At 37.4% G+C, this 16,572-nt stretch overlaps 1 protein-coding gene across 6 annotated transcripts in view; it reads right to left on the bottom strand.

Annotated features, from left to right (window-relative positions):
- Positions 1-16,572, bottom strand: part of PCDH15 (protocadherin related 15) — a 435,688-nt gene that overhangs the window by 295,327 nt on the left and 123,789 nt on the right. For all 6 annotated transcript variants that reach the window (XM_088144402.1, XM_088144401.1, XM_088144400.1 and 3 more), the window contains exon 4: positions 2,183-2,343. In XM_088144402.1, coding sequence (XP_088000528.1) covers positions 2,183-2,343 — 161 coding nt within the window. The remainder of the gene's footprint in view (positions 1-2,182; positions 2,344-16,572) is intronic.

Below are 16,572 nucleotides of genomic sequence, written 5' to 3'. Positions count from 1 at the left end.
AAAACTGATCTTGCCTTGTAATTGATATATTTACTTTCTATACCATGAATTTATGACATCAACATCATTACTAGTTATACAGAACTCACAATATACTTGTAATCCTTGCATTTAGGAAATCAAATAAATCTAAAAAGTTGTATTACAGGCTTTCATAAAGCTAAGCCTTAACATTGCAAACCAGTGTCCATTCATAAAACAACTGTTGATGAGGCTCCTCCAAAAGTTCATCACGTTTATACCACTTATAATTAGGATACTTTATTTTTATCTTGGACAGAGGTGGGCAACTAGTGCCCTGGAACCACATATATTCCCGACTCTCTCCCTCTTTGTACTCGAGCCCCTTTCAATCATAAGTGCTGGAAACTGAATTCACAGTTTTCACTATTTTGAGGTGAGAATCAGATTAAACATAGGGTAAATCTTCATGCATATCATACTTCCATGCATACATGTGCAACACTGTTGGAGAGGAAGATTTCAAACCTTCCAGCAAACAGTATCACTTCTAATAGCAGCAACAACCCCAGCAATGTTATCTCCATATCTTCCCACCACTCTTAATATGTACCCTACCTTTCTTAACTCCACCACTACTGCTAATATTATTAAATGCAGCTGCTCAGAATATTAACAGCTAATGCGTTGGGTGCTCTTAAAAATTTATGGAGTCCTTTCAGAGATCAATAGAGGTGAATATGTGTAGCTCAGGGTTGAACTGTGGAGTCCTTGGGGTTCTCTGAGTTTGGTTCTTTTCTTGCAAACATTTCATTACCCGGCTAGGTAACATCTTCAGTGCTAAAATGGGATGGGGTTTGCTCTCTATTTATGTGCTGTGGCCTGCCTTGCCAGTGCTGGTAAGGGTGGGTTTTTTTGTTTTTCTCCTCTGGTAGTTCTTTGATTGGCGTATGTTTGCTGCTTGATTGTGTGCCTGGTGGTGACCTTTGCTTATCTGGGTGATGATCGCTGGTGATGACTGCTGGTGATTGATTGCTGGTGAGGCGATCTTCTGGTCTTTTGTCTCTTTTGAATAGTATGTAGATGCTGTTTATTATGCGTCTGTTAATTGCTGCCTTGTCTGAATACCTCTGAATACCTTTCAGAGATGTTAGAGGGCCAGAACAGCACTTTTAGCAACTGCCCTAAAAGAGTTCTATGATGACCATAAACTCTTCTTCCAGTATCTCAAGAACTAAGTCGTCCCTTTAACATTTACATTTCAGTGATAATAGTGTTTGGATAAAAGCGGCAGTAGTGGGGAGATTTGAACAGATCTCTGGCAGCTCATAAAACAGGCCTTTGGGGGCTGCAACTACATTGCAAACCACAGGTTGCTCAGCTCAGATCTCAATGGTACGAAATCCAACCATTGCAGGTAGATATGGTCATGAAAAACCAAACCAAAGATGTGTTATTAACTTACTAAAATGAAATCATTAGCTTATTTGCTTTTCATATAAAACCTCAGGCACAGTTGTTAAAACTAAAAAATACATACACAGCTGACATCAGTATGGATGCACAATTCTTAGCGTATGAATTAATTACATCAAGTAAAACGCAGTTTGCTTATTTGTGGCTTGGAATGAGTTCCAGCACTGTCATTTGTAACTATTTTTTTTTTTTAAGTCCGTTCAGTTGTGTCCGATTCTCAGAGACTGCCTGGACAAGTCCCTGCAGTTTTCTTGGCAAGGATTTTCAGAGGTGGTTTGCCATTGCCTCCTTCCTAGGGCTGAGAGAAAGTGACTGGCCTAAGGTCACTCAGCTGGCTTTGTGCCTAGGCAGGACTAGAACTCATGGTCTCCCGGGTTCTGGTCCAAACTGGCCCTCAACTAAAAGTTTAAGGCTTAACATAGTGTATGAATCAAGTCATGTAAAACATGTGATAAAAATTACATCACTATTCTGAATATGACCAAGAAAATATAAATCTGTTTGACAGAATGCTTGGTTCCTAACTCATATTCATTACTTGAGACACCTTCTATGGCTTAAATTCTAAACATATTTAGAAGAGCTCAGTGGAGTTTCTTTCAGAATAAAAAAACAAGCTTATGACAGAATTGCACATTTTCCATTTTCATTACTCAAGAAGATTAAAAAACAAACAAACACCTGAAACTAGAAGTTTAATATAAAAGAATAATTGGGTTCATGAGTGATGGAGAAGCCAACTTACATCTCTGTCCAGAACTCGTCCAGTGCTGTTAAGATAAAGTCTCTGGTTGATAGGATCCAAAATGACCCAGTAGTCTGTGTTATCCTTTAATGTGAGTTCGATAGTGGGATCAGATCCTCCTGCTGTTCCTTTGATCAACATGCTGTCTACCAAGATTGTGCCTGAAACAGAAAGCAGAGAAGGCAGGTTTTGTGTTCTGTAAGCAGAATACAGTTTTGAGAAAGCACAAAATCAAATTGATAATTGCCATGTGCTACACTGACCTGTGATGAGTTTACCTGCTCAAAATACTTTCAACTATCATCAATAACCTAACATAAAGAACAAACAAAAATAGCCACATCAACGCTATATATATTAATCCAAACTAAATTTCAAATGGGGTAGAAAGAGAACAAGCACAAGGAGTGATAGTATTTATTCAATATACTTTATGCATTGAACTGTAAACTGAGAGGTCTGAGATAATACACTGAAGAAAACAAACTGATTGCTTCCTTAGGTTATAATGACATTTAGATTTGTACATGCTATGCTTTCTGGTTACTTGAAACACAAAGTATTATAAACTGCAAATAAACAGTCCTTATTATATTTAGCCTAAAGAAATACTCTGTTCAGCTGAAGTGCCTCATCCCAGTTAAACAAACAACATTAATGCACCTTTGTTATATTGTTTTATAGTAATCCTTGTTAGATTGATATCCCATCTTTCTTCCAGGAACTCAAGATGGTGTACATAAATATCAGTTAGGCTGAGAAACTGATTGGCCCAAAGTCAGCCAGTGAGCCTCCATGTGCTTGATAAGAAACATGTGCATGGTTCATTGGGATAGCATAGTATCAATAGAAGAGAATATATGTAGCTCAGGGTTGAACTGTGGCATCCTTGGTGATCTCTGAGCTTGGCTGTTTGCTTGCAAATGTTTCATTACCCAGCTAGGTAACAGCATCATTGTGACATCATCATTGCAGTGATGAAATTATCTAGTTGGGTAATAAAATGTCTGCAAGCAAACAACCAAGCTCAGAGAGCACCAATGACTCCATAGCATAGTATGTACAGTAGTTGAATTACTAGGTACATGGGGTGGGGTGGGGTGGGGGGAGAGAAAAAAAACCCTGCCTCCTTATTTTGTTATTCAAGTTAAAAGGCTGGAATTTCAGATTTGATTGAATCTCTACTCCTTTTCCTTGATAATTCAGGCACTTTGAATATAAAACTTGATTTTACCCTGAAGGGCCAACTTGATGTGAGTTGTCACATCACAACTGACAACATGTCAGTTTTTTTTTTTTAATAATAATATAATGGGAAGCAGTGGAATATACTATTCAGAAAGACATTTAAGCTTTTTTTTTTTTTCCTTGACTCCAAAGCTGACAAAAGTTCCTCCCTTCTAACATAGTTATTGGGGGTAAGGGGATGGGGAAAAAGCTACCATTTTTATTGGTAATTTTTTTTATTTATTTTACCCATAAGGCTAATAGACATATCTTTTTATTGCTCCAGGATTTTACCTGGAAATGTGGTTGGAAAAAGGTTAAAAATAAGCTTGTCACTGACTGCAGTCCTCAAGAAAATTGGGGATGGAGGTGATGCAGATCTACTCTATCATTTCAAATGAATATTCACTACAGCATCTATTTTGGTTCTGATTTCTTATTTTACCATGCTGGATCATGGCCTTTAGTACATTCAGAGAGTGTTTGTTTGTTTATTTATCTATCTATCACAAGAGTTGGTTTCACTTTCTTATTTCTGTGGAATTAATCACAGATGCACATAATTCTCTTCTCATTTACTTAAACATTTCTAAGGCTGTACTTTAAGCTAACCGCATTGCTATTACACTTATGAACTTCAAGTTCATATGTCAGCTTTTTGGAGAAATGCTTTTTTCATCCCTTTTATATTCTGAACATTTCTTTTAGGTGCTCAGAGCCAGCTTTTGTCCTTCAGCTAAAATGCCAGCTTGATAACCTACTCCTTCTACATATGAAAGCTGGAGATAAGATTTTGATGTGGCATACATTTACTTCAGCCTACTGCCAAATACAAAGTAGACAGCTGTCATGTGAGCCCCAGGTTGACAACTAATTTCTCACTGGAGTTATAATCTGAACCACACAAGAGCAGAAAGGCCAACAGCATTAGCTTCACCTACTGACTTCCTTTTGCATAGCCAGAGAACGAACTCAGATCTTTCTAACTCTTGTCATCTATTCCTGCATGGACAGAAAGATCAGCTGGGGTGGTTGTTCAAGACTATGAAAGGGTTACGGCAGAGGTTAAGAGGAACAAGTAGCTTAGATGCATCAGGTGAAACAGAGGGAGTTACAGAAGAAGCAAACAATTCTGTCGCTGCCTTTTCTTTTTTACCTTTGACATTTATAAAGCGAGTAGAAAGCCCTTTGCTTGTATACTGACAAAATGATCATCGTTGTTATTACACTTATTCATTTTACTGCTACATTATTTCTAATCAAGTACAGTAGCCAGCAATGTCTGTAGGAGGGAAAGGGCATCGAAATCTGCAAGGTGGTGCATGTGGCATTGTAACTGAAGCCCTACTTCTCCTGTACATGTGTTGACCCCTATATATAAAAGGAGCAGGACTTTAATTGTGATGCTACAGCTGCTGTGTCGCAGTTTTTGAGACACACACATGGATGCCCATGGTCACAACATAGTGTGTTATTTCGGAGATGTTGGATGGATATATACATGCCATATCCTTTTCTGAGATACCCTGTTGCTGCTCATCTCTGGCATTTCCCATTTCTTCCCTGAAGTATCGCTGAGCAGTTTATAGCTGTTGAACACACATCCAGTCTTTAGTGATACACACACACACTGTATATAGTTCTACTTCCCATACATACAGAAACTATAGACTCCATCCAATCACGCTGGACTCTGGGGATTTATTTCCACATATCTTCTAGGCAAGCATGGAGGTGGTTTGGCACTACCTTTTCCTAAGATTATTATTATTATTATTGACTTCTCAGCTTAGCCTACAGTTCTGCTTTTCCCTGGAGGTCTCCCATCCAAGTACTTATCTGACAGCTTAGCTTCCCAGCCCAAACAAGGTTGACCAGGTGTCATACGTATCAATGTACAATATACATGGCCATATTACTTAGGAAAATAACACAATACATTACTATTTGCTAGGACTGTGAAATGCTTCAGATTCACTTTGGAAGAGGTGTGTTGGAATGACAATGCAGGCACTCTTGGATTTTTGAATGAATGGCACAGAGGTCCTGCATCTGGGCTCCTTTGCATTCTGAAGGACCTCTTCTGAACTGAATCTGAAACATTACACAGTTCTACCGTTGGCACAGTTGGACCCTATGTGGGCCTGTCCAGATATGAGTCTAACCCTACTCAATGAGAAAAAGTAGGATTGCAGCTTTTTTCTTTTTTACAAAAAGTAAACAGTACAAGCAGAAGCAGAAAGCACTAATCACATTTGCAACTTGGCAGCAGCTCCTGAAAAGAGACCTCCCTCCCGCTTCTGATCACTGGCTTATATAATTAACATTTAATCAGGAAAGCCACATTTTTAATTTGGACCCCATGTTGCATTCTTCAGAAGTTTATCAGATAGGTTCACTTACAGATCTCTCTGGAATGGACATACTTGTATATCTTGTTTATCCTGTCACCAGTAGAGGTCACCTGTCTCTTCTGGAGTGCAGGAATGGATAACATCATATTCCTCCTAGCCCATAGAAAAAGTAGTCCCCACTTTTGTCTTCAAGCTATGATTCAAAAGTAGTGCTTTCTGGTCAAGCTGCTTTAAGACCTTCAAGGGTGGATCCTTTCAAGCTCTCCATTCCAATTTAGCCACAGCTAAGCCTAGCTGCATGACTTGCCATGCTCCTTCCCCTTGGCTAGTCACTGCCTCGTGCAGCCATTTCTGCCTGGGCTGCCAGACTGCTTAGATCTCCACTCATTTTCTTTATTTTCTTTTAAAATTTATAATTTCAAAAGTGTACAATACAGGTAGCAACCACAATTGGGACTGGCAACTCAGTCTTTAAGTGAAACAGTTACTAAGTGAAAAATCACATGACTGCAACTGTGTTTACAATTTTACTTCAGCTTTCCTTTGCTTTACAGCATCAGAAGGATATGACCTCAAACAGTGGGGAAGGTTTCTGGAACTCGACTCATGAGGAAGCTGGGTAAAAGGGAACATCTTATTGCCCTTTTTCCCCGCTCCCCCACCCTTTGTAATGCTCACCTCAGTGCTGGGATAATCAGCAGGAGGGGAATTAATGTTTGCATTTGCATTCATTGGAGAGGAAGGGATTGCAAGAGAGTAATCAGGCACACAGTAGGGAATACACATCGAAAGGAATGCACTAGTGCCAGCTGTTTGCCTAGCACTCTGCTGTGAGCCATGAGCTGCTTAGGCGGCAAACAAAAGCTTTCAGTATGAAACTGATTAGGGTCTTGTCAATTTCAGGCAGCAACTGCCAGCTGCCCTCATTCTAATCGACTAATTAAGATCATAGAGCTGAGTTTGTTAACTTGTGGTTAACATTTTTTAGGGACCTGCTGTGGAGAAAAGCAGCTCAGGAAGAGAGAGCTTGTTTAGGCAATCTCTCTGCTGGGGGTGGAGGGAGGAAAACAAAAAACTGGGTCAGGCACAGGACAATGTGTGCTAACTGTAATGGCAAACATGTGACTGAGAAGAAGAGACACTGCATAGATCCTAAATGCAGGTATTAGTTGGTAAGTTACTTTTTTAATCACCGTTGTAACTGTGAAAAGTTGCTGTCTGAGGCGGTCACTAAATGAGGACTACCTGTAAGTACTTTTATTTTTAAAAATCTAGCAGTTCATCCAAGGGTTGCTTAATGGTGATTTCTCAACTTTCAATAAAGGTTCCTGCTGTGATTAACCCTTGTTATCCTCAGTAAGCTCCCTTTCAGTTCCTCCAGAGACTTTGTGAAGCTTTCTCCCCTTCCTCTCCCCCTGGCCCCGCATGCAGAATTTTCCTTTGGATCTGCAATTTATAAAGAAAAATCTCAAGATAGGAAGACTGCATCAAGTTTGTAAACAAAATGCTGCTAGTTGCAATAGGGTTGAAAAGAGGAACACTGGCAAATACGTTAATCATTCCTTCAAAGGAACAGTGAATTGTTCTACAGGATCAGTTCATTGAGGCAGCATTGGTACAATGTTAAATAAAATAAATAGAAAAAAAGGGAAATAAAGGGATTGTATAAAGTTAAAGTAGCACAATGCAGGAAGGTAGAGGGAGGGTATCCATGAGCAAAAGCAAACAGGGTGACTAATGAGGCAGGACCAATCCCTAAAAAGAAAAGACATCCACCAGGAGACCCACCCACACCAAGGCTACCCAATAACACTTGACTTCCAGCACAGATAAGAAGGTCAAGAAGCAGGGGAATGACCAGTCAGGGTTCTGTGTTGGCCTTAGTCCAGATGAACAACTAGCCTGATCCCATTCCCAAAACAGCCATCCAGGCCAGAATTTCTGAAGTTGGCTTACAAGCCAGTAGCAGCATGGGAGACAAGCAGCTTAGGCTGCTATGTGGAAATCACCTATGTTCTTTGTTATAGCTCAGACAAACCACAAAGTCCTGAGATCCTGGGTACAAATGGAAAAGCAGTGCTAAACTGAGATGGTAGGCAATTTGCTAAGTTTATTAATTTATCATCATGGGATTGTCTACTCTTCACTGACATGAAAAATAATAGGAGGGGGATCATTTCTCTGTTGATACAATGGGCATTCAATCAGCATGCCTAGAAGAAGCCTCCTATATGGGAAAAATATATATATTGGAGTGGATGTGGGAAAGAAAACAGAGTCTGGAAGTAACAACCTGACAGTGTGCCAAAAATGTTTACTGGTTTCAAATGATTGAGGTCCAGGACTTTTTTTTTTTTTTGGCTGCAGGCAGGACTAGAGTCTAAATAATATGTCAGTTCCGGAGAATTTGGGAGAATTTGTTAGTTAGCCAATGTGCATAATACTCAAGAACATGGATTCTTATCTAAAATTCAACACAGATGAAAACAAATTAATTGTTTTTATATTAGTTTCTAATGCTGAAAAGGAGGTAAGAAATTTGATAAATACATAGTAACTCAAAATGCAGAGAAAAATAAGTTTTGCTTAGTCAAAGCCTCTGTTACTATTTGCAGAGGAACACATGCTTTGTTATGACTTGCCTTGGAAGGTAAGGAATCCAAAAGTCCTTCATTTGTTAAAATAATGTAGAAATGTACCTAATACTTTTATCGAGGACTGATCCATACTTCAGAATTGTCAAATAATATTAAGTTTGGAACTTAGATTATACTGAGTCGCTGCCTCTGGCCAAGTAAGGAAATTAAAAATGTAACCAACTAGCTGAATATGACATAAATAGCCTTCCTCAGAATAAGTCACATAATCAGGCCCAAAGCTTCATCCCATAAATCTTGTCTGAATTGATTTCATAGAACAAATCGATTATAGAGGTCTAATGGCAGAGCAGCTTTTTAAAAATTTTATACAATCCCTTCATATTTTCATAATAGAAATGCTGCTGCAATTTTGGATAGCTCAACCAAGATATATTTCCTAATGAAATCAATAGGGTTTACCTCTGAGTATTGTATTGTCAAACATTCACACTGTTGATTAAAAAAAAAAGGATTTAAGGGATAAAAATCAGAAATATTAGGTTTTTAACATTACATATATCAGTGTTAATAATTTTCCAGAAACTAATGAATGAGTGGATATCTCTCTATCTGGCCAGGTAAGACTAAATTCAGTAAAGTTGTCAACTCATAAATGCTTTGGTTCTTTCCATTAAAGTGCTCTGTTCAGTCAGAAGATAAAAATAAATAAGAGGCAATATCTGTGACTATACAAAAACTGACCAGGATATGAATGTCACGGTTTAGAGAGGCTGTGTCAAACAGCAGAATGTTAATGGATCCTTCCAACAGTTAATAATGTAATTTAAATTCTAAGCAACAAAGGCACTGAAAAGTGGAGTCTCAGAGTCAAAGAAAATTAGAGGAAAATAGCCAAGTTTGTAGAGAAGGCCAGCAGAAGTTTGAAAGGAAGGTAGGTTAATAAAAATATTTATTTAAATTATCTTTTTAAAGCTACATTTCCATCGAACACCCTAAAAAAAAGCAGTACAGACCAGTAATAGTTCAATAACATAAAAATATGAAATCATTTAAAAGTTGAACAGCAGAACAAAATCAATAGCAAAGCCAGAGGCTTCAATTAAACTACTAAACCAATGGGATGGAAGAGCAACTGAAAGCCTTAATTTCAGATGGAGAGGAATATTGTGATACCTCCATATGAGTGAAATTGTATTTTATTGTTTTGCCCGTCATAAACAAGTTCCAAGTGCTAGGACATGTTGATACATCTGTTTCTTTTTCTTAAGTGTATTGAACAGGCATGTGACAAAAATATTTATCCTCAAGTTGTTCAGATATTAATCTATCAAGTTTTCATTTAGCCAGCAAGGAAAGAACAAATGATTTTCCATGTCACACAGAAGCTCTGAACAGCAACCGGTTTCAAATCCAAGTATCCAAATTTAAACTCCCTGACTGCTAAACTAGCTTTGCAGCCAACACAACTGGAATAGCAGTTTAGAAACCGCATGCTTGATATTCTATGGAAGGCATCTGACCTTTCATGCTAAAATGGACATTTAGGAAATCCAGATTATTTGGTTTTAGACCATTTGGGCAGATGAGTGCTATATGTTAACTTTGCTTCCCCTCCGTAAATAGATGCTGTAGATCAGTGTTGTCCAAACTTGGCCACTTTAAGATGAGTGGACTTCAACTCCCAGAATTCCCCAGCCAGCATGGCTGGCTGGAGAATTCTGGGAGTTGAAGTCCACTCATCTTAAAGTGGTCAAGTTTGGACAACACTGCTGTAGATAGATAGGCAAACAAGCGTTATACCTTTTGTACTAAATTTACTATAAAAACTCCGGAAAGCAACAAAAGCAATCCATTCAATAAAATTGACTGGGGGACCAGCTCTTTTAATTTGTTTGCTTTTTAAAAAAAATGTTGCTCCCCCCCCCCTTTTTATTTAAAACAGCAAAACAGTGGCATGCTAACTGGAACCACATTAGAAATCACTACCTAATAGCCGTGTTTACATGCCGCTTTCAGCCAAAAAACCTTGCTTATTAAAATAGATTGTGGATAAGCAGTATGCTACTCCATGTAGCCTATTTCTTCCCACCTCTTTATAAGTGAATGAAGAAACCAGAAAAGACAAAGCTGCTCACTGCATCTGAACGAATTTAATGGCTTCTTATGCCAAACTATGCCATAATTGCAATCTTTTAACAATCTTTCATTTATGTCTTACAAATCCTAATGTATTTTGAGAGAACAAAACTTAACCTTAGATCTGGCTGTCATCTTTTTTTGGGGGGAGGGGTGCCATTCATCTGAGTAGAGGAAGAAAATGGGAATGAATAGACTTTTATGTACCAAAACAGAGTTCATTTACCTTGTGGTTTAATAAACTGAGATATAGCTAGGATGTGCTGCAGGGAATGTGAAATTGCTATGGATGTCAGGAAAATTCAGCTATCTTGCAAAAGTCACATTAGGATGCAAAGCCAACTATGCCTTGGACATCTTTTTTTTTTTTTTACCTCAGTGTTCAGTGGTGAAAGACAAAGAAAATATCATGGACTCCTTGGGTCTCCAGAGTTCCTTCTTCATCTTCCATACCCAAGGAAAGGACATAGGCCTGCTGCCCACTTCAATACTAGCTCTCTCCTTGGCTTGCATGGAACAATTTGAAAAAGCAAAGGCTATATACAAGAGGCTAAAATGTGGTCCATTAGCACTGGCAGAACAAGGGCAATACTTGGTTCCTTAATGTCTCTTATTTCAGCCACAAGTTTTGAAACAGTAAGAAAAAAATTACAGTCAGCTGTGCATAAATAATGTATCTGGTTAAATGCACACAACTATATCCATAAGAGTTATAAAAATATGAAAGTATTCATAGCACTATGGACTTCTATAAGATTAATTTCTGTTCCTGACAAGGCTGGGAGCCAGAATGAGTGAGAATTAAATTTGTCTCAAAGGCAAGGATCAAGAAGGATTTTGACCCCTATCTTTCTGAGAACAAATTTGTGTTTTTGCTTTCAGCAAAGTCTTTTCAGTCCTTCCTCAGGGGGAAGACAAACCAGTTCCATTTCAAAACTATATTTAACCACTAAAATGTCCACAAACACAGAAGTTGTGTTTTCACTGGCAACATTTCCCTTCATCCCACCCCAAATAGCACAAAGCACGTCTTTTCAGTAGTAAGCCCACTGTGTTCCGCAGAAGTGATGACATGTCACTCTCTTCACCTTGTTAAGCCACAGATTATCAGACTGGTGGCAGATTGACAATAATAGTTTAAACACCAAAGGCATGATACATGCTGCACGATACACACTGAAGATCTTTAGAGGTCATATAATGGCAGGTTGATTTTTAAAAATAGATTCTATCATTCAGTTTAGTTCATAAAGAGAAAAGTTTCTTGTGAGAGGCCCAGAAGACTTGTAAAGTCGTATAAATACAGTCAAACTGGGATGTGGCATGTCTTGTTGCCTGCAAGCATAGCAGGTTCTAGCCAGTCCTTCCTTCCTTCCTGTTAGATATTGCACCATTGGTAGGAACTGGCCTCAGAAGCTGACAGAGGTAGATAAGTTTTAATTTTGAATTTCTCTCTGTAATCTTTGGGGTGAAGGGATACAATTAATTTGATGATGAGATGAATTGAGATGCTCTCACAGACACTACAGGATTGCAATTAAAGACCATGGAAACAGTTTTATTTTAGCAATTACACACTGCTGTAATTCTTGTAAGTTGCCTTAAAATTATCCTCTCAGCCAAATATTCTGTAATTTTCAAGTAGCACTCAGCATCTACTTACCTATTACTACTACCTACTACTGTGGCTCTGGAGTGAAGACTGAGAGGCAAAGAGAGAAAATGAGACCAGCAGTTGTTCCCAAGTTCCGATTTTTTCTTATATATGGAAGATTTAAAACATTTCAAGTGTTGTTCTGACAGAACCCTCAAGCTGTTTCAAGTTTCGTTCTGCAAATAAAGTCATTTTAACTGCAGCTATTCTGCTTGGCCAAGCAAAGAAGTTGCCACGATCTAAGTTCTCTTTCAATCTTGCACAGAAGAGGGTCATAACCGTGACATTTAATTGGTGTCAATCCTTTGTAATAATTACTAATAGATATCTAAAGCCACCTGACTTCTTGAAGCTGTTTCAGTGATTATCTGTGTTAATTAACATAGCAGTTGAATGATCAAAGTTAATTTTTAAACCTGCTCCTGCTGATGATTCTGATGACAAAATTAGCATATTGAGGACTCTCTCCCTCTAACCTAATTCCTTGGGATATGATAAGACTTGCTCCATATTTAAATTTCAAACTAGATACAGAGTGACAGGTTGACCTAGAAAAGGTATGCAGCCTTCTGTTCCCCCATAACTGGAGACATATAATAATGCAAGCAGCATACCTCTCACACTCGATCACCCAAAACACAAAATGTCCTTTACATTAGTGCATTTTAATATTGCATTAAAATTGTTTTGGAAGAATGATATAAGACTACCTCAGAACTGGAACATCTGTACTTGTTTGGGACTAGGCAAATTGAATTGAGTATTTCCCCTTTCAATGCTCATCCTATAGATCCATAAAATGCTTTAATTTCTCCTATACTGCTAAGGGTCCCAAGCTCATATGGATCACCCTTTCTTTACATGGTACCATCAGATCTCAATTTCTCAATAACATGCAATGTTGCCTACCTTGGGGCTCCAGTGTACAAAGTGAATCAAGAACATACAATGAATAAGAACCAGTAGATTACAGAATCTATCTAGAATGTTGGTATTTTTATATAATTCTTTGCTTAGTCACAGTAGTGTGCTAGTGTGACATTTTACCTTTATTTATATTGAACTTCTGATATGTTTCTACGATAATTGCAGAGGTAATGTTACGGAGGATGACTCTCAATAGCATTGTGATTATTGGACTTACAGCCCCTAATATTATGTCTAAATGTAATGGGGTGTTAGATGACTTTATGTATTTCATAGTGCACAATTTTTATAGGCAGTCTTTTATTAGAATCTTCATTGTTTCTATGTCAAGACACTGGGTTATAGTGTAGTAACTAAACTTGAAATTTAGCTAATTGAAACTGCAATTGAGATATGTCTCTGAGTTTTTAAGAAAAATCATTGTGTAATCTTGAGGAACATAATTGTAACACTCTGCCAAACCTTTATTTAAATAGCTTATGGCCTTATTCTGGTCCATGTATTATGAAACATTTGTTTTAGCTACGAGATGAGAAATGTCATTAGGAACAAATCTCTAAAAAATTGGTAAGATTCGAGAGAGCAGACAGTCAAAAACTAGAAGAAACACTGGCAAAAGAGCTCCGAGGACAGGAAACAATACACACTGGATCAGCTATTGCTGAAAAATGACTCAATGAGTGAGGTAAGTCTTAATGAGTCTGTAAATACCCCAAACTTCTATTTTGGACTGGCAAAGTGAAGAATTAATAGCACTTGAAGAACCTGAGGAGGATGTAGATCAGCAACACCCTGTACTGAGCCTGATACAGACTTGGAAGCAAAAAAATTGCTTACTGAAAGCATATTCAGTGTTTTCAGTATATGAACAGTTACAATTTGCTAATATCAAACTAGAAAGGTTAAAACTCCTCCTGGGAAAATGTAAATTAGGACCAAAGGAAGAATCCTTTAAAGAACAGATATCAAATAGCAGAGGGCACAAATAAGGATGAGTACTCTACTGGCAAAGTTATAGGAAAGACCCCAGGAATAAGACACAATCTGTCTCTTATGGTACGAACATATGCAAATATACCCCCATCACATTTATGGCTTATAGCTGATAACAGATGCGATGGAAATAGATAGCTTTTCAAAAGAGCTTTTGCTGGTTTCCTCTCCCAACTCTTGTGCTACCAAGTACGCCTGTGTGAACTACAGATTTGTGTATAATCTTTAAGCAGATTATTTGATATTGTATTGAATATCCCTGCTTTTGCTAATATTCCATGCTAATGCTTGTATAATGAAATCAAAGTACTGAGAGTAGGCATTCCTGCTTAGGTTGAAAAAAGAACTCTGCATCCTTGTTGCTGCTTGTGCTGATGGATATGAGAGCAGAAATAAACTGATATCCATTTCCAACAATATATATTTTTTCCTGACATTTACATCCCATCTTAAAAACACTGAACGACAATAAAGCCAGTACAACTTGGGCATATTTAGCATAATGCATTAATATTCTTTGAATCGATTGCTATAGAAACAACATAAATGGATCCAGAGAAGTATAGTTATTTAAGAATGAACTTAATCTACTTGCCAATAATGCAGTAAATATTTTTAAATCTTTATTTAACACGCAGTTGGCATATATGATGACATGGGCATCTGGGGGGTAGGGTATCAAGGACATCAAAATGACATCAAAAAGATCAAATGGAGTGATAAATGGAGTCAGTCCAAGGCTGAAGAACCTTCCTTGATAAACTGTAACCTGAAGTTCAGTTCAGTCCCAGGGCAGCTTTATGTAATCCCTACAACCCAGAGATCAAGAGAGAATTCAGAATAAATTCTGATTTCTCCTTAATAAATCCTGTGGATGTGACATATTTTGGCAGAATCTTGATGCCTTATGGTGGACTATATCGCATAAGATTTCAGAAGGTCAGGCATTTTTGGATTTTCTCATGCTATAAACAAAGAATTCCACATTGAGTAAAATTACTTGACCCAATAGCTTCCACTTAACTAGAGTTTTGAAACATAGGAATGTGTGTGTGTGTGTGTGTGTGTGTGTGTGTGTGTGTAAACTGTTTGTCATACATAAGGTACATGGTACAATCCATTCTCTCACATTAAGACTTTGCCTTCTTATTCTGTTGCTTGTGAAAATCAGGCCAAAATCTTTTGCCATTTCCTATTTATACCAGCAAACAACAGTAGCTCATGCTTGTTTTATCCTTCTCTCCTAAATGTTCCAGATGCAACCTCCTCCATCTGAATGAAGAATGATTACACTGAATGAAGAATAAAATCAAAGCCCAGTGATTAAATCAGGGAATTTAACCAGGTGCTGCCTAGAGTTCTGAACTACAAAGATGATTGAGTAAAATTTAATTATTCATCCCAAATAATCAGAAATAACTTGACTAAGGTGTAGTAAGAAAAATGAAATAAACATTGGGAGTTCAGAATACGAATTCCTATCAGGAAGTTTTGAAGAAAAACATAGCATTTCTAAAAGTCTGTAACGTTTGCTATACATATTTAGTTCTGTGTTGTATTTAATAATCAAATATTCTACAGTAAGTGATTCAGTGATTAACTGCAGTCCCCAAGTAGTCAATTAATCACTTCAAATATTATGTTATGTTTCTAATTTCCTTTCTTACATGCTTTTTGTGTCTGTGTTAGGAGTGATTGTTTTATATTTTGGAAAATGAAATGAAGGCTTTCCAGACAAAAGTATATTTTCTGGAACTAGCAATTGGGGCCAATAACAACTAACAACAAATGACTGAATCATTTTTACAAAAGCATTCTAAATTCTATTTTACTGGTATAACTTTTAAATATGTAATATCCATAATAGTCAGCTGTTTTAGAAAGCATATAACATTTCACAAGTATCTATTTTAAATAGCTTATCAAAATGACTACAGCCTCCCTTTTGTCTTGTTCTCCAAAGAACATGACTGATATAGGCAGTTTAGAAAAATATTACCAGCCTTACATAGCTTACATTTTAGATTGCAAGTCTGTTTAAAGTATTTTTTGGGAAAATTATGCATGTATTCCCATTTTTTTCTTTCATTATCCTGGGGTGTTTATCTGTGTTTTGTGTTTCTTTGGGCATACTAATTTGTGAATGCTAAATAGTTATGGGATAAATAACTTAATAAAACAGGAAGCCAACGAGTCCATAAGGCTCTGTGTCTTATCCTGCTAGAGCAAAGCAGATTATTATTATTTTAAGACATGATTGGATGACTCTCATCTGCTAGTGGGAAAATCATCTGAATGGGAAACTGATATGTGCAGAAACCCAAATGGGATCAGTGCAACTTCACAATTTTGGAGTGACTCTTTCCATATGAAAATATAGGTAATAAGAAAAATGTATTTAAAAAAAAAGAAAGTGGGTGTCCATCTCTCCTTCAGTTATATTTGCCCTATGTGTAAACATAGCAAAGGCTTCATGATGCTAACAGTGGAATCAAACGT

Source organism: Python bivittatus, unplaced genomic scaffold, assembly GCF_059951505.1.
Source record: "Python bivittatus isolate LINGU-HERP-01145 unplaced genomic scaffold, Pbiv_v1 ctg000400_np1212, whole genome shotgun sequence".
NCBI lineage: Eukaryota > Metazoa > Chordata > Lepidosauria > Squamata > Pythonidae > Python > Python bivittatus.
The sequence above is the reverse complement of the archived record's forward strand: the minus strand, read 5'-3'. Positions and strand labels throughout refer to the sequence as shown.